Source organism: Takifugu flavidus, chromosome 15 (genome assembly GCF_003711565.1).
Source record: "Takifugu flavidus isolate HTHZ2018 chromosome 15, ASM371156v2, whole genome shotgun sequence".
In the NCBI taxonomy this organism is placed as follows: Eukaryota; Metazoa; Chordata; class Actinopteri; order Tetraodontiformes; family Tetraodontidae; genus Takifugu; species Takifugu flavidus.
The window spans coordinates 15,336,107-15,354,203 of NC_079534.1; the positions used below are offsets into that span (position 1 = coordinate 15,336,107).

An 18,097-nucleotide genomic window follows, 5' to 3' on the forward strand; every position below is an offset into this window, starting at 1 on the left:
ACAATATATGCCTCTTTCTTTAATGGTTGTCATCCCATAATATCACCACCCTGACATGCTATGGTGAGAGCAGCATTGGATGGAGTTGCACGATGATTGTGCAGCGGCAGTGCCCCCTACCGGTCGGGCATATAAGTCACCGAGCCGCGGTCCTGATGCTGGCCACTGGAGGATGTGCAGACAGAACTCACTGGTACCGGCTCCATGGCCCAACGGAGGACCACTGGACGTCTAGACCAGAGGCTCCGGGTTCGTTCATTTTAACTCGCCAAAGGTCATTGATCTAATCAGACGTGATGTGATGCACATTCCGTTCTGTTATAAAGCAAAATCCCATTTCGAGCTGTCTGCTCATCCATAACAATGAAATATTTCTTACAGAAGTCAAGTTTCTCTATTCAATAGAGCTAAGACCATTGGTGTCTGTCATGATCGAGGGCTGTTGGAGATTGGACTTTAATTTCCATTTGAGGAAGTAAAACGGTAGAAAGAGCATCTGTTTACTGAGATGTTTCCCTCCATCCCATGTGTGGCTGCTCAGATTCTGCATCTCCCCAAACAGCAGTTGGTTTTTAGTGTCACTTTGTCCTCATCCCCACCAAAACGGACTGGGCTGTTGTGCTGCCGCCATCCATGTTTAACCCCATCATGACTCCCCACGCACAGCCTAATCCGCCAGCAAAACTAATCCCTAATCCCCCCTGGCAAGTTCAGCCCCCTCATACGTGCACACGCACAACCACAGGTCCTCTTTGTCCAAACGAGCATGTAGAAGATGATTGTTGTTCTAAAATTGAGCAGCAGCTTCTTCAGAGGAGCACAACAGTCACCATGAAGTGTGACACTTGCCAAGCACCAACATTAATTTACTGTTCATGACCAAAAATAGCTGCAAATGATCTCCATTACGTCATGATAAGAACGATCACCACCCAACGGACCCAAGAACTCTGCTGCATCATCCCTGGAGAGATGGAGCCCCAACCTGCGAAGAATACTGCTCCATTCAAACTCCGAGCTAAAGCTCAGCTCTTCTGCTGGAGATGAGTGGGATCAGGTCACCTGCCTCCCTTCAGGGGTCCATGGACATGATGTTCTCTATCTGCTCCATCTCCATCTTCCAGCCAGGAGGCCCCTCCACTGGCCCGTCATCCTGATGGTAGATCGCATCGAAACCCTAACCCTGCCCCCTCCCTCGTTCCCTCCCTCCCTGCCCCCTCCCTCCCTCCACCCTTCCCTCGTTCCCTCCCTCCCCCCTCCCTCCCTCCCCCCTTCCCTCCCTGCCCCCTCCCTCGTTCCCTCCCTCCCCCCTCCCTCCCTGCCCCCTCCCTCGTTCCCTCCCTCCCTGCCCCCTCCCTCCCTCCACCCTTCCCTCGTTCGCTCCCTCGTTCCCTCCCTCCCCCCTTCCCTCCCTGCCCCCTCCCTCGTTCCCTCCCTCCCTCCCTCGTTCCCTCCCTGCCCCCTCCCTCGTTCCCTCCCTCCCTGCCCCCTCCCTCGTGTCCCCTCCCTCTCGCCTTTCATACGGACCGTTTTTGCTGCAGTGAACGGTAACCGTAGAGAGAGAGAGCTAAACACGCACGCACACGCACGCAGTGTGTTGTTGAGGAGAAAAGGGAAGAAAAACAAAGAGTCTGAAGGAGATAACAAAGTCGATAAAAGCCGGATTAAGAGCAGGACGGGACCAGCGGCTGCTGCGCACCGGAGGGACACGATCACGGACCTCGGTGGGAACCGGCCTCAACGATCTCACGGTGTGTGCGCGCGCGTTGACATTGCTTCGCAGTTTGCATAATTGAGGATGATGGAGCCTGCGGGGCGGACAGGAGGCACCTGTCAGCGCTGACGCTTTTCCGTCTCCCGGAATTTGCCTGTGTGCGCACGCATGTGTGTCTGCGTGCGTGCGTTTGTTCCCCACTATTCCTGACAACGAGATGCAGAATCTATTCTTGTGCGTGAGTGCAGCCTCGGATCGATCGTCTGTCCACACTCGACGCTGTGGTGAGCAGCACCGATGCCATGAGTCGGTGCCACATCTTCCTGTGGCCAAGTGCGGGAAAAGCTGCTGCGCGCACGCAAACCTGGTGTTGGGGTGTGCAGCACCGACACCGACCTGGTGTTGGGGTGTGCAGCACCGACACCGACCTGGTGTTGCGGTGCAGCTCACTGATGCTGATCCGGCTGTTCCGCCCGGCAGCCATCAGCCATGGATGCGCCTCCTTCCGTTTTGTTTTCGTTCCTCGCCATCACTCAGAGAAGCTCTGAGCAGGATCACACAGTCCCCCCCAGTCCCCCCCCCCCGTCCTCTAACCCCGCCCCATCTCCCGCCTGTCCCGCAGGCAGCATCCAGTCAGCGGGAGGAAACTGGCTTCAGTTATTTGAAGTCGGATAGAAAGAGAATCCGTGCGCGTGTGTCCGTGCCTGTTGGGGCTCGTGTGTCTTCCATGTCTGCCTCTCCTCTATCTGCTCTTCTCTTTAATCTTACTTTACTGCTTTCACCCACAGCTTGTAGAAGATTAATTTCACAGTAGTAAGTAGTCATCCCCCCCCCATCACCCCTCGCTCTGTCTGCACTGGTTTGACAGGCGGACCCATGAACACCCATGAACACCCATGAACACCCATGAACACCCATGAACACCCAATATTAGAGGTCAGTCTGGTCCGGTCTGCCTGTTTTTCTTCATCTCTCCGCTGCTCTCCCTGCAGGTGACGTTCCTCCTCCACCCTCAAGGAACGAGCGAGTCAGGCGGATCTGTGCACCCGACCATGACCTTCCCATCAGCCCCCTCCGTGTTTCGGCGCATCGGCCTATTGACGGTCCTGTTTGCCACTGCTGTTCACAGCAGCACCGAGTTTGGTGAGCTCCTGTTATCCCTTTTTGCTTGCCTCCCTGTATCTCCCTGGGGCCCCTGACCTCCTGCCCTTCATCTGTTGAAGCTCTTCCTGCTTTCCTGTATTTTAACAAGAGAATCACAGAAGCGTGAATGAGCTCATGGCTCACTCCCACCTGCACAGACCCCACGGGAAACATGTATGATCTGCACGAGGGCACATGATTGTCCACGTCCACTGACGTGCACACACACACACACACACATACTACAGGGCCTTAACGTTGGAGTTATTTAGTCATCAATCTACATTTTATAATGACCTCATATTACAAATACAAATGAATAAGACATTAGTGAAATATTCTGACTGGAATAGGCAGCAGACTTCCATATTTGGAGCAGGAAGTTGACAAAAATGCTCACTACAGAACAACAAGCCCTCTGGCACCTGTGTGTCACTCTGACCTAAAAGCAGGTTCATGAAGACGCACCTAATCTTTGTGTTCCGGCTGCTTGCTGACCCTTTTTACGGCATCAGCATCTTTGCTGCTGCGGCGTCATCGGCGCTGAAGGTGAAGCCGTGATCTGCTGGGTGTGGCTGAAGGAGGCCAGAGGAGCTCTGATGAGAGAAGCTCTCTGGAATAATATTCCAGCCCCGAGTCAGCAGGAGAGCTTTTCCACTTACATAATGCTCGTCTCACTGCTGGCGATGAAGCCTGTGAAGGACGCGTGTGTCCGTGTCAGCTGCTGCTTCCTGATGTTTCTTCATCCACAGAAGGTCCGCGGGCACAGGTGGAGCTGTGCTGGCATCTTTCTGGACATTAGGAGCAGATTTCTGTGTTTGGCTGCAGGTTGGGACTGCGACACGCTTTTTAAAAGTGAGGGTTAGGGTTAGAGGGTTAGGGTTAGAGGGTGGGGGTTAGAGGGTGAGGGTTAGAGGGTTAGAGGGTTAGAGGGTGAGGGTTAGAGGGTGAGGGTTTAGGGTTAGGGTTAGGGTTAGAGGGTGAGGGTTAGGGTGAGGGTTTTAGGGTTAGAGGGTCGGGTTCGCGGGTGCGGGGTTTCGGTTCGGGTTAGAGGGTTAGGGTGCGGGTTCGCGGGTTAGCGGGTGAGGGTTCGGGTTAGAGGGTTCGGGTGCGGGTTCGAGGGTTGGGTCGGGGTTCGCGGGTTAGGGTTAGGGTTCGCGGGTTCGGGTTCGCGTTTTCGGGTTCCGGGTGCGGGTGAGGTTAGGGTTCGCGGGTTCGGGTGCGGTTTCGCGGGTTCGGGTTAGCGTTTTCGGGTTCGCGGGTTCGGGTTCGAGTTTTTCGGGTTCGCGGGTGCGGGTGCGGGTTAGGGTTTCGAGGGTTCGGGTGCGGGTTAGCGGTTAGGGTTCGCGTTTTCGGTTAGCGGGTGCGGGTTCGGTTTTCGGGTTCGCGGGTTCGGGTTCGCTTTTCGGGTTCGCGGGTTCGAGGGTTAGGGTTTTCGGTTCGCGGGTGAGGGTTCGCGTTTTTAGGGTTAGAGGGTTAGGGTTTTAGGGTTTAGGGTTCGCGTTTTTAGGGTTCGCGGGGGAGGGTTCAGGGTTCGGGTGAGGGTTAGAGGGTTAGGGTTAGAGTTTTAGGGTTCGCGGGTGCGGGTTCGGGTTAGCGGGTTCGGGTGCGGGTTCGCGGGTTCGGGTGCGGGTTCGGGTCGCGTTTTTCGGGTTCGCGGGTGCGGTTCGGGTTCGGGTTCGGGTTCGGGTTCGGTGCGGGTTCGGGTTCGCGGGCTCGGGTGCGGGTTCGCGGGTTCGGGTTCGGGTTAGGGTGCGGGTTCGAGGGTTCGGGTTCGCGTTTTCGGGTTCGCGGTGCGGGGGTGCGGGTTCGGGTTCGCGGGTTCGGGTTCGCGTTTTCGGGTTCGCGGGTTAGGGGTTTTCGGGTTCGGGTGCGGGTTCGCGTTTTCGGGTTCGCGGGTTCGCGCGTTCGGGTTTTCGGTTGGGGTTAGCGTTTTCGGTTAGAGGGTTAGGGTTAGAGGGTTAGGGTTAGGGTTAGAGTTAGGGTTAGGGTTAGAGTTAGGGTTAGAGTTAGGGTTAGGGTTAGGGTTAGGGTTAGAGGGTTAGGGTTAGGGTTAGAGGGTTGGGGTTAACCCTAACCCTAACCCTAACCCTAACATTCAAAACACATACACTGGTACAGGGTTCCCCACACTAGGCCTCACTTCCATCCATTCCACCAACGCAGTCTATATCATCACATGCACCCTCTGCAATAAACATTATATAGGTGAAACACAAAATTCCATACATACCCGTTTAACACAGCACCTGTACAATATAGCAGGAAGTCGACTTGGCACCACCCTTGTCCGGCACTTCCAAGAGCACCCAGTCAGCCACCTTATCATCTCGGGGCTGGAAACCAATAACAGCTGGACAGTGGGACAGAGGAGGAGAGCGGAACGCATATGGATCAACAGATTAGGCACAAAGACACCACATGGCCTCAATGAACACCCATAGAATCTATCTCTCCCAATCAGCCAATTTAAACAACTTAACATTCTTACAAACTGAACCAGTCTCTTATCTACCTATGGATCGACCCATTTATCTTCTACCCTGCTTTTATTACACAACTTCGTTTTCTCTATTTTATTTCTAATTTATTTTTATTTATATTAATTTTAATTTTATTTATAATCTGACTGGATTAACCTGCTCTCCTCCTCCCCCTCTCCCCCTCCCCACCCACACCCGGCCTCGAACCCTGACTCCTATTGAGAGACAACTCTGACCTGCACACCTTGCCATCAGTCCGATCAGTAGGCCAGTGCACAGAAAGTTGTAACCCAAACCCTGAACCCCAACCCTAACCCAACTCTAACCCTAACCCTAACCCTCTAACCCTAACCCTAACTCTAACTCTAACCCTAACCCAACCCTAACCCTAACCCTAACCCTAACCCTAACCCTAACCCTAACCCTAACCCTAACTCTAACTCTAACCCTATCCGAACCCTAACCCTAACTCTAACTCTAACTCTAACCCTAACCCTAACCCTAACCCTAACCCTCTAACCCTAACCCTCTAACCCTAACCCTAACTCTAACCCTAACCCTAACTCTAACCCTAACCCTAACCCTCTAACCCTAACCCTACCCTAACCCTAACCCTAACCCTAACCCTAACCCTAACTCTAACTCTAACCCTAACCCTAACTCTAACTCTAACCCTATCCGAACCCTAACCCTTGATATCAGAGTCTAGATGTAACCATGGTTTGACCCCCTGCTTTGACCCCCTGCTTTGATCCCCTGCTTTGACCCCCTGCTTTGACCCCCTGCTTGACCCCCTGCTTTGATCCCCTGCTTTGACCCCCTGCTTTGACCCCCTGCTTTGACCCCCTGCTTTGATCCCCTGCTTTGACCCCCTGCTTTGATCCCCTGCTTTGACCCCCTGCTTTGAACCCCCTGCTTTGAACCCCCTGCTTTGATCCCCTGCTTGACCCCCTGCTTTGATCCCCTGCTTGACCCCCTGCTTTGACCCCCTGCTTTGACCCCCTGCTTTGACCCCCTGCTTTGACCCCCTGCTTGATCCCCTGCTTGACCCCCTGCTTTGACCCCCTGCTTTGACCCCCTGCTTTGACCCCCTGCTTTGACCCCCTGCTTTGATCCCCTGCTTGACCCCCTGCTTTGACCCCCTGCTTTGATCCCCTGCTTTGACCCCCTGCTTTGACCCCCTGCTTTGATCCCCTGCTTTGACCCCCTGCTTGATCCCCTGCTTTGACCCCCTGCTTTGAACCCCCTGCTTTGACCCCCTGCTTTGATCCCCTGCTTTGACCCCCTGCTTTGACCCCCTGCTTTGATCCCCTGCTTTGACCCCCTGCTTTGACCCCCTGCTTTGAACCCCCTGCTTTGATCCCCTGCTTTGACCCCCTGCTTTGACCCCCTGCTTTGACCCCCTGCTTTGACCCCCTGCTTTGACCCCCTGCTTTGACCCCCTGCTTTGACCCCCTGCTTTGACCCCCTGCTTTGACCCCCTGCTTTGACCCCCTGCTTTGATCCCCTGCTTTGATTTCACCTGAGTGCTGTTACATTTTCATGTCATTGCACGTCTGGCTTGTCTGACTGTGGAAGATTAGGAGACACCTTAAAGGCTCCTCTGACAGGAGGACTGAAGCCTTCTGGACATCATCTTGTCATCCATTTTAGTAATGACATCATGATTGAATTCTAATATTATTTCTGCCAAAACAAGAGAAAAAGCATTCCTCCAGGGAAACAGTGCTTCCTTTTAGTGAAGCACTTATCTGATGACAAGAGCAGCCTTGGAACACAAGTTCCTCTTAATGGCATTTCGAAGTGCTGCCAACTTGTAGATGCTCTGCCCCCTTGTCTGTAGTCTCCCTAACCCCAACCCTGGCAGTAGGAGGACAAACAGTGGTCTGAAGGACTGGTCCACCCTATCTGCTGGGATCTGGTGCTACTGGTATTACTGCACAGCAGCAGAGCGACGTAGAAGATGCAGTTGGGTGGGGCTAGCAGTTAGATCATGCTGCCACAAAGGACCAGTGCAAGCTAAAAGGCCTGCAAACAAGAGTCTACTCAGCATAAATTATGCAGTGTTATGCAAGGAAATGATGAGCTGGAGTAATCAAGGAAGTGCAGGATGCAGGACATGAGTGCTAATCTGCAGTCAGCGCAGGAGGACACCATGCTAACACTTTGTTCACGCATAAAAGAGACATTGGCTTCATATGTCTAAGATGAATTGGGCTGGGGTCACGCACACACACACACACACACACACACACACACACACACACACACACACACACACACACACACACACACAGTAGAGCGACAGCTTTTTCTCCACCAGCCTCAGACTCAGTTCAGTTTGATGCAGCTAAAAATTGGAGGTGTTTCAGCATTCCCAGCTTTCCCTCGGTACATGAATAATTTTAATCAGAAAACACCCTAATTTTGATGATTCAGGAGATCAGGGACTGGACTGCCAAACCCTAAAAGAGCTCATGAAAGAGAAGCTCTCCAATGAGCTCTGGAGATTAGCATGCATGACAGTATCACCCTGTAATTCTGCTTTTGTAATCAAGGGCTGCTTTAAGGCCTCACTGATGTCATTGCACCGTCAACCTTTGTCAGTCTTTATTGAGTAACCGGCATCCACGCTGCTTTTCCTGATTTATCTGAGAACAGGCTCTCTGGAGGCCAGTGAGTGAATGGGCACACAGGCTAATTGTCAGCCATTTGACATCCATGTCTAAGGCCGCATGTGCAGCCGTGCACTGCAAAGGGGGTGAAGAGCCTCTCAGAAGGACACAGATTAGACGCACAATTGGCCAGTGATGCTCTGGTTCTGTACCACTGACCCAGTTAGCGTGGGCATCTGTGTTGAGGTACCATCTGCTGGAGCTGTTGAACAGATCACATGTAGGAAACTGCTGCGGGGGCTTCCCATCAGCGCCCGGCCCGCCGCTCCAGTGGAGGCTGACCTCGGACACTAGCATGGTGTTTGCATTCTTGATGAGAAACATTTTTTCATAGTTTCTTTTCCACGATGAGCTGGTGGGAACCAACACAGATGAAGAATGAGTGGACCAGTCATTGGAGTGTGTGTGTCTCAGGAGTTTTCTTTTTCTTGCCACAAAATGGGGCTCATTCTGCAACGGGAAAAGTTCTTCTCGCTGGCTCGGTGCCGACTTTGCTGCTTTCTATGGACTTCTGTGTGTGGGAGCAACATTTGGCTCATACGCAGCACGTTAGCAGGCAAAAGCAATCGGTGGTTCTGGATGCCAGATGCCTGTTAACAAGGCTGACTGATAAGCGGTGACTTATTTCCAAGCCAAGGTGCACAGGGCCTCGGGGAATTACTGGCTCGCCACTGTGACTTTAATAAGAGGCCTAAGCTCCTTTTCCATTTGGCCTCGGTCTCAAGCACAAGGTTCCAATCCTGACCCTTGCTATTAATGGGCTCTGCTGCTTTTCTGGTTGCTTCGGCCACTGGTTACCAGGTGGTTAGCAGGAACTGACAGAGTATTGGGATCATTTGGTCCAGGTTGGCTGCAGGTAATGATGTGCTGCTTGGACAGAAAGGGTTAGGGTTAGCAGGGTTAGGGTTAGGGTTAGCGTTAGCAGGGCCCTGCTCATAGGGTTAGGGTTAGGGTTAGTAGGGTTAGGGTTAGCAGGGCCCTGCTCATAGGGTTACGGTTAGGGTTAGCAGGGTTAGGGTGAGGGTTAGCAGGGACCTGCTCATAGGGTTCAAGATTCAAGATTCAAGAGTACTTTATAGATCCCTTTAGGGGGTGTCCACCAGGGAAATTAGCATCTCCAAAGATCTACAGCATCTACAAAATTTCCCACCACCATTTCACCCCATCAAACCTATTAAAGATTTTAAAAAAATATAATAAAATAAGAAATAAAATAGAATAATTAAAAAATAGAATATGAATATAAATATAAATATAAAACTATAAAAATGTTCCAGTTCTCCTGTTGGCCCTCCTCCCCCCCTGTGAGGAGTTGAACAGCCTGATGGCTCGGGGGATGAATGAGTTCCCCAGTCTGTTGGTCCTGAACTTGGGGAGGCGCAGCCTCTGGCTGATCAGGCTTCTCTGGCTGTGGATGACAGTGTGCAGAGGGTGGCGGACATTGCCCATGATGCTCCGCAGCTTGTCAATAGTTCTCCTCTCTGCCACTGTCGCCAGAGGTTTCAGCTTCATCCCCACCACCGAGCTGGCCCGCCTGATCAGCTTCTCCAGCCTGGAGAGGTCTGCTTTTGTCACACTCCCCCCCCAGCACACCACAGCGTAGGACAGGACGCTGGCGACCACAGACTGGTAGAACATCCAGAGGAGTTTCCTGCAGATGTTGAAGGATCTGAGTCTCCTCAGGAAGTACATCCTGCTCTGGGTCTTCTTGTACAGCTGCCTCGTGTTGCTTGTCCAGTCCACAGCCCAAGATATTTGTAGGTCTGCACGCCCTCCACCTCCTCTGTTCCTATCTGAACTGGTCTAGGTCTCGGTCGGTCCCTCCCAAAGTCAATGACCAGTTCTTTGGTTTTGGAGGTGTTGAGCTGCAGACCGTTGTTGTGGCACCAGGCAACAAAGTCCCTCACCAGGCACCGGTACTCCTCCTCTTGGTCGTCTCTGGTACAGCCAACGATGGCTGTTAGGGTTAGGGTTAGTAGGGTTAGGGTTAGGGTTAGCAGGGCCCTGCTCATAGGGTTAGGGTTAGGTTAGGGTTAGCAGGGTTAGGGTTAGGGTTAGGGTTAGCAGGGTTAGGGTTAGGGTTAGCAGGGCCCTGCTCATAGGGTTAGGGTTAGGCTTAGCAGGGTTAGGGTTAGGGTTAGCAGGGCCCTGCTCATAGGGTTAGGGTTAGCAGGGTTAGGGTTAGGGTTAGCAGGGTTAGGGTTAGGGTTAGCAGGGCCCTGCTCATAGGGTTAGGGTTAGGGTTAGCAGGGTTAGGGTTAGCAGGGCCCTGCTCATAGGATTAGGGTTAGCAGGGCCCTGCTCATAGGGTTAGGGTTAGGGTTAGCAGGGTTAGGGTTAGGGTTAGCAGGGTTAGGGTTAGGGTTAGCAGGGTTAGGGTTAGCAGGGCCCTGCTCATAGGATTAGGGTTAGGGTTAGCAGGGTTAGGGTTAGGGTTAGCAGGTTAGGGTTAGGGTTAGGTTAGGGTTAGCAGGGTTAGGGTTAGGGTTAGGGTTAGCGGGGCCCTGCTCATAGCCACTTATTAGCACTGTGCACGCACAATCAATGGGACTGAAACCAAACTGTTCTGATCCAGTTCATCCATCTTCCCTACACAGCCGTGTCCCATCAGAATCTCCATCCAAAGCAAAGCCTTGTCTTGTGTGATGACGTTTCGGTGACTTTTAGGCAACTTCTTGTGTGTTTTGCGACGAAATGCGATTATCTAGCATTAGTTTATTACAGATTCAAATCTAGCACTAAAGTAATTACTTCTCCTGTTCATCATACTGGTTAATTAAAGCACCGTGGCTGATTGATTAACGTCCCAACAAAGCTACAGCCACGAGTACTCCTGCCACAGGGGGGATCCGTGTTCCACATTAAGCAGGATACGTTAACCTAACCCTAACCCTTACCTAATGCTGTTTCCATACAGCTCCTCATAAGTTGAATCATACGTGTCGGTGATGTCAGGGAAGATGTGCAGATGCCACTTTGAACAACAAACCACGGCTGTGCAGCACATCTCAGAGGCATCGCTCCATGACGGATCTCACCAGGAATCAGAATGGGAGCAGGCCAGTCTTGTGCCTAATAATGGAAAATGACATGTGGATATTGAACGTGGTGCTCTTGAGACTTCTGAACAGTGGTGCTCTCTTCAGTGCTTCCAGTCGAAAGCAACTGGACTTCTTTTAGAGCTGACGGGGAGTTCCAGGCCAATATTCTTCCTTCCCAAATCTCTTTCTGCAGCAAAACAGGTTTGAGAAAATGAGGCGTCTTGAATATGCATAGCTGTCAGATATAAACTGGCAAATTTAACTAAAGTAATAATGTCAGCCTTGAAAAAATCCATTTGCCTCATTTCCAACAAGAGTGTCCCCCAGAGTGCAGGAGCGCCCCAAACCAAAGAGCAGACTGTTTATTGTCTGATGACCACCATGAGGGCGTATCTGATGGGGCTTCGCACCCTTATTAGCACAACCATGAAGCCAAGAAAACCAGGATCTTCTCATGCCTGGAGTTTGCTAAACTATCAGCGCCTCATCACGCCTCCAACGTAGCAACGTAGCAATCGTTAGCCCACACAGAGAAAAGCATTTTCTTTTTCATTTACAAATGTTTTGACTTTCCTCTAAATCAGATCTCTTTAGTAATAACTTTGTAAATGTGTGATAAAGAGACTAAAGCCAGCTGTTTTTGTACTGTGGGTTAGGGTTAGAGGGTTAGGGGGTTAGGGTTAGAGGGTTAGAGGGTTAGGGTTAGAGGGTTAGAGGGTTAGGGTTAGAGGGTTAGGGTTCGAGGGTTCGGGGGTTAGGGTTAGGGTTAGGGTTAGGGTTAGGGTTAGGGGGTTAGGGGTTAGAGGGTTAGAGGTTAGGGTTAGAGGGTTCGGGGTTAGGGTTCGGGTTAGCGGGTTCGGGGGTTCGGGTTCGCGGGTTAGGGTTAGGGGGTTAGGGTTCGCGGGTTCGGGGGTTAGGGTTAGAGGGTAGGGTTAGGGTTAGGGGTTAGAGGGTTAGGGGGTTCGGGTTAGCGGGTTAGGGTTAGGGTTCGAGGGTTAGGGGGTTCGGGTTAGAGGGTTAGAGGTTAGGGGGTTAGGGTTAGCGGGTTAGGGGGTTAGGGTTCGCGGGTTAGGGGGTTCGGGTTAGGGGGTTAGGGTTCGGGTTAGGGGGTTAGGGTTAGAGGGTTCGGGTTCGAGGGTTCGGGGGTTAGGGTTCGCGGGTTAGGGTTAGAGGGTTCGGGTTAGGGGGTTAGGGGGTTAGGGTTAGAGGGTTAGGGTTAGAGGGTTAGAGGGTTAGGGTTACAGGGTTAGAGGGTTAGGGTTAGGGTTAGGGGGTTAGAGGGTTAGGGGGTTCGGGTTCGCGGGTTCGGGGGTTAGGGTTCGCGGGTTCGGGGTTCGGGTTAGCGGGTTCGGGGGTTCGGGTTCGCGGGTTCGGGTTCGCGGGTTCGGGGTTCGGGTTCGCGGGTTAGGGTTCGCGGGTTCGGGGGTTCGCGGGTTCGCGGGTTCGCGGGTTCGGGTTCGCGGGTTCGGGGGTTCGGGTTCGCGGGTTCGGGTTCGCGGGTTCGGGTTCGGGGGTTCGGGTTCGCGGGTTCGGTTCGCGGGTTCGGGTTCGGGTTCGGGGTTCGGGTTCGGGGTTCGGGTTCGCGGGTTCGGGTTCGGGGGTTCGGGTTCGGGGGTTCGGGTTCGGGTTCGGGTTCGCGTTCGGGTTCGCGGGTTCGGGTTCGCGGGTTAGGGTTCGCGGGTTCGCGGGTTCGCGTTCGGGTTCGCGGGTTCGGGTTCGCGGGTTAGAGGGTTAGCGGGTTCGGGGGTTCGCGGGTTCGGGTTCGAGGGTTCGGGTTCGCGGTTCGGGTTCGCGGGTTCGGGTTCCCGGGTTGGGGTTCGAGGGTTCGGGTTCGCGGGTTGGGGTTCGCGGGTTCGGGTTCGCGGGTTCGGGTTCGCGGGTTCGGGTTCGCGGGTTCGGGTTCGCGGTTCGCGGGTTCGGGGTTCGCGGGTTCGGGTTCGGGTTCGGGTTCGCGGGTTCGGGTTCGCGGGTTCGGGTTCGCGGGTTCGGGTTCCCGGGTTGGGGTTCGCGGGTTAGGGTTCGCGGGTTCGGGTTAGAGGGTTAGGGTTCGCGGGTTCGCGTTCGCGGGTTCGGGGTTCGGGTTCGCGTTCGGGTTCGGGTTCGGGTTCGCGGGTTCGGGTTCGCGGGTTGGGGTTCGCGGGTTCGGGTTCGCGGGTTCGGGTTCGCGGTTCGGGGTTCGGGGTTCGGGTTCGGGGGTTCGGGTTCGGGTTCGCGGGTTCGCGGTTCGGGGTTCGGGTTCGGTTCGGGTTCGCGGGTTCGGTTCGCGGGTTCGCGGGTTCGGGTTCGCGGGTTCGCGGGTTCGCGGGTTAGGGTTCGCGGGTTCGGGTTCGGGGGTTCGGGTTCGCGGGTTCGGGTTCGCGGGTTCGCGTTCGGGTTCGCGGTTCGGGTTCGCGGGTTAGGGTTCGAGGGTTCGGGTTCGAGGGTTCGGGTTAGGGTTTGGGGGTTAGGGTTAGGGGTTAGGGTTAGTAGAAGCAGAGTTAGGGTTAGAGGCTTAGGGTTAGGGTTAGGGTTAGAGGGTTAGGGTTCGAGGGTTAGCGGGTTAGGGTTCGAGGGTTAGCGGGTTCGGGTTAGAGGGTTCGGGTTCGCGGGTTAGCGGGTTCGGGTTCGCGGGTTCGGGTTCGGGTTAGCGGGTTCGGGTTAGAGGGTTCGCGGGTTAGGGTTCGCGGGTTCGGGTTCGGGTTCGGGTTAGCGGGTTAGGGTTAGCGGGTTAGGGGTTAGGGTTAGGGTTAGGGTTAGTAGAAGCAGAGTTAGGGTTAGAGGCTTAGGGTTAGGATTATAGGGTTCGGGTTCGCGGGTTCGGGTTCGGGTTCGGGTTCCCGGGTTGGGGTTCGCGGGTTCGGTTCGCGGGTTCGCGGGTTCGCGGGTTAGGGTTCGCGGGTTGGGTTCGGGTTCGCGGGTTCGGGTTCGGGTTCGCGGGTTCGGGTTCGCGGGTTCGGGTTCGCGGGTTCGGGTTCGGGTTCGCGGGTTCGGGTTCGCGGTTCGGGTTCGCGGTTCGGGGTTCGGGTTAGGGTTCGCGGGTTCGGGTTAGGGTTAGGGTTAGAGGGTTAGGGTTAGAGGGTTAGGGTTAGAGGGTTAGGGTCAGTGGAAGCAGAGTAAACCCACAGACATGGCGAGAACATGCTGACGACACAGTGACACACTAATGTGCCACCTAACCTCCAGCTGTGTCGCTCTGTGGTGACGTGCTCGTCCCTGCACGGCGTGCGCTGCATCGGTGTTCAGGCCGTCAGCGTCACAGGACGTGTCTAAAATGTGATCACTTTTGTAAACATTGACAACAGAGAAATGATAAAATATGATGATTGTATGGTTTCAGAAGCTAAACAGGCTCCTAAGTTCCCACCATGTCCAACATCAAATATCTTGGTTGAAATTAAGCACTGATTGATGTTTTAATTTTTGTTGGATTATTTTACCGATGTTAACTAAGTGGTTAACTGAGCACATCACTGTGCCTTTTATTGAATGGTACATACAGTTTTAGATGTGCATAAGTGTGATTGCACTGGTGTTTAATAATTTCTGTAGCAACTGTTTAAAATATTTATGGTTCCTCTGTTGCATTTATGCCTCAGCAGCACATCGCAGCTCCTTTAATGGTCCGAATGTTAAAATGCAGATTAGATTTGAGTTTGGGAGGCTGCACTGAAAAAGGTTGTGGTTTAGGGGTCCTTCCTCAAAGGCAACATGAACAATGATGGGTTCATTTGGACCTGCACCATTTAACAGGAAAGATTAAGAGGGTGAGGGAGGTAGAACGAGGAAAACTTGGCGTGAATCTCACATTTTTGAATGCCTTTTGTTTTCTCGTATCCATGAGCTCATTGAACATTTTATTGACATGTTGCCTTTGACCAGACATGATACATAAACCTAATGATTCAATTTGGACTGATTTAGTACTTTTCCTTCCATGCTGCTCTGCATTTGACCTAACTAGCGAGCAGGAGCTCCAGCATGAAGGCTAATGTTGTGCAGGAGCCCTGCTGCTCGTCCATTGTTTAGTTGGAGAGGCGCCACTCCCAAAACAGCCACGCTAGTTAGATGCTACAATGCTGCGAAGACATGATGAACCATCCATGTCGTTCTGATTTCTGCAGTCTTGTGGGTCAGAGAAGCGAACGCATTCCTTAAAACATGCTGTTGCATCAGGCAGCCAATAATCTATTGACTCTCTTAGGTGGGAAGAACACTCTTTATTTACAGTGCTTATTTCATTTAAAATCTGACCTGATCATGGTGCGAGATGAGTAAATGTGGTATTTTCTGAAGGAACCATGGCTGTAAGATGGAACGATGCTGTTGCACTGCCTGGATACAAAGGCACCAAATAGGCATCTCTAATCTCCCTGCTGAATGAATCTGAAACAAAAGAAGGAAGAACGCAGACACAGAGGCTTGGACACACAGAGGATAAGCTGATTACCCAAGAAAAGAAGGGAGGCTGAGGGAGACAGTGGGAGAAAGACGTCGGCTTGTGTGTGAACATCCATACAGTGAAGGAGCATGGAGGAGGGAAAGAGAGGAGGGAGGGAACGACAGACAAAAGCAAGCACACTAATGATGGGGTGCACACAGAGAAGAGAAGATGACAAAAGAAACTGAGAGAAGGGAGTGAGATGGGACTAAAATGTGTGAGCGAGCTCCACGCAGCATGAATTAGGAGAATGAACATGCATATATGCCTGTCGTTCCTCTATAGGTGTAAGATGCTCCACCGATCAGCTCAGACTCGCCGGCTCTGCTGATGCACACAAACCCAGTCACCCTCAACGCAGGTGTGTGGACCAAATATACAGCTAATCACAATTAATGAGCTTTACCTAGAAAAGAACGCGCTCTTTTAATAAGCCGCTTATGTCTGCATAAGCATCTCCACCAGTGCACGCACGCACGCACGCACGCACGCACACACACACACACACACACACACACACACACACACACACACACACACAGAGAAGAGGTTGCACACAAATAGTGTGTGCAAGGGCAGACATAATTACTTACACACACACACACACACACACACACACACACACACTCTACTTGGCTACGTTAGTTTTGCTCAGCCTGCTTGTCAGACTATGAAAACCCTCTTGATCATTTCGTCACGATGCAGCCGTAAACACGCTCAGTCGCTCAGTGAAACAATCAGTAAACATCTACATGTGCATGTGTGTGTGCACGTTCATGGAGTCATGAACTCCTTGGCTTTTGCATGAGGCTGTCAGGTGAACTCGTGAGGGACCAAGCTCCTCCGCGCTGTCGTTCATCTACCTTGAAAGCAGAATGCAGATTTCCTAAAAGGTGCTCTTTGCTTCATGTCTGAGCCATAAACGACGTCTTCAGTCCTCTGGATCCACAGGAGCAGTTGGGAATGTGAGCCGGCATCGGTCAGTCACACGGCCAGTCTGCATGCTCACATCTGTGTGTGAAGACTGCAAACACACACATGCTCCCTTTCCTTCCTTGCTCCCTTTCCTTCCTTGCTCCCTTTCCTTCCTTGCTCCCTTTCCTTCCTTGCTCCCTTTCCTTCCTTGCTCCCTTTCCTTCCTTGCTCCCTTTCCTTCCTTGCTCCCTTTCCTTCCTTGCTCCCTTTCCTCCTCGGCTTGGTGAGGATTTGAAGGCTATCCGTTTTAGGCCTTTTTAAATTGTTCTTTCTTTCTTTTCTACTTGTTGGTTCTGGACAAATGCAAATGAATTTTTAAGGGCCACATTTATGGTCTGAGCTCCTGCAGCGAGTCCTCAACCAGCCCGTGAGAAACTTTACAGTGTGACCAGTGTGGTCCGAGCATCCGTGGTTCTGGCTTCTTGTGTCCTGCCTGTGAAACACATCAGCATCCCTGTCTGCTGTTCAGTCATTTAACTAACCCTAACCCTGTCTGCTGTTCAGTCATTTAACTAACCTAACCCTAACCTGTCTGCTGTTCAGCCATATAACTAACCTAACCCTAACCCTGTCTGCTGTTCAGCCATATAACTAACCTAACCCTAACCCTGTCTGCTGTTTAGCCATATAACTAACCTAACCCTAACCAATCTGCTGTTCAGCCATATAACTAACCTAACCTAACCCTAACCTGTCTGCTGTTCAGTCATTTAACTAACCTAACCCTAACCCTGTCTGCTGTTCAGTCATTTAACTAACCTAACCCTAACCCTGTCTGCTGTTTAGCCATATAACTAACCTAACCCTAACCAATCTGCTGTTCAGTCATATAACTAACCTAACCCTACCCTAACCCTAACCAGGCACCACCACTACCAGCGCCTTACACAAAGTCCTGTATGTGTGATGAGTCCCTTGAAGGCTGGACTACATTAATTTATTGGAAAGTGTTCTGGGTTGTAAAGCAAAGGAGCCGTTTGTCCTCTCGCTCTGTTTTTCCTTCTCTTTCCTCTTTGCTATGAATTGTAATTTCAGGAGTCGTCTGACAGTGGCAGCGTGCCCCAACAGGCCCAACAGAGCATCACTCTGTGGTCGGGTTGTGTGACATTTCCTGGATAAAGCTGCCAGTTCAGATCCTGCAGGCTGTGTTTGAATGGATGAGGAGAAAGGCTCATTTACCTCACTGCTCATTTGCCGGTGGCAAGGTGGCAACATGCTGACATTTCTTCGCATGATTGCGTTACACCTTGATGGATGAAACCCTTCAGCCTGCTGCTGTCTTAAGTTGGAGAAACCTCAAATCAAAAAACTGTAAAAACATGTTTTACACTTTAAATCCACATCCAGGACAAGACGTCAAGCTGAAAAGGTTTCACTGACCGGGGCTCAGAATATGAAGTGGCGTTTTTAGGCCTCGGGGGCTTTAAAAGTTTGAATGAAGTCTGGAGATAATCAATGCTGTGGCCAAACTTTGTCTTGACCAAAGTCGAGACTTCCTTGTATCCCTTTTATGAATGAGATTTATTGTATGTTACTTCCTTTCCCACACTGGCTAAATATAAATGCAAGTTGCCCGTGTTCCTTCTGACAAGAAACAGTAGCTGTTATACTACTGTGATACCACAGTTTAGAGAAAATACCTGAAAACA

At 52.1% G+C, this 18,097-nt stretch overlaps 1 protein-coding gene and 1 long non-coding RNA gene across 5 annotated transcripts in view; one reads left to right on the forward strand and one right to left on the reverse strand.

Moving 5' to 3' along the window:
• The first annotated feature begins 1,495 nt into the window (after positions 1 to 1,495).
• The window catches only part of cadm3 (cell adhesion molecule 3), a 61,773-nt gene continuing 45,171 nt past the window's right edge, over positions 1,496 to 18,097 (forward strand). The window contains exons 1-2 of one of the 4 annotated variants that reach the window (XM_057056447.1): positions 1,496 to 1,724; positions 2,707 to 2,857. In XM_057056447.1, coding sequence (XP_056912427.1) covers positions 2,767 to 2,857 — 91 coding nt within the window. In that variant the 5' untranslated portion in view covers positions 1,496 to 1,724; positions 2,707 to 2,766. Of the gene's footprint in view, positions 1,752 to 2,706; positions 2,858 to 18,097 lie in introns of all 4 variants that reach the window. The other 3 variants (XM_057056446.1, XM_057056448.1, XM_057056449.1) reach the window with 3 other exon arrangements.
• LOC130538638 (uncharacterized) lies at positions 16,913 to 17,259 on the reverse strand. The gene is made up of 3 exons (XR_008953932.1): positions 17,168 to 17,259; positions 16,977 to 17,079; positions 16,913 to 16,937 (listed from the first exon to the last, which is right to left on the reverse strand). It is a non-coding gene; the product is annotated as an uncharacterized LOC130538638 (long non-coding RNA).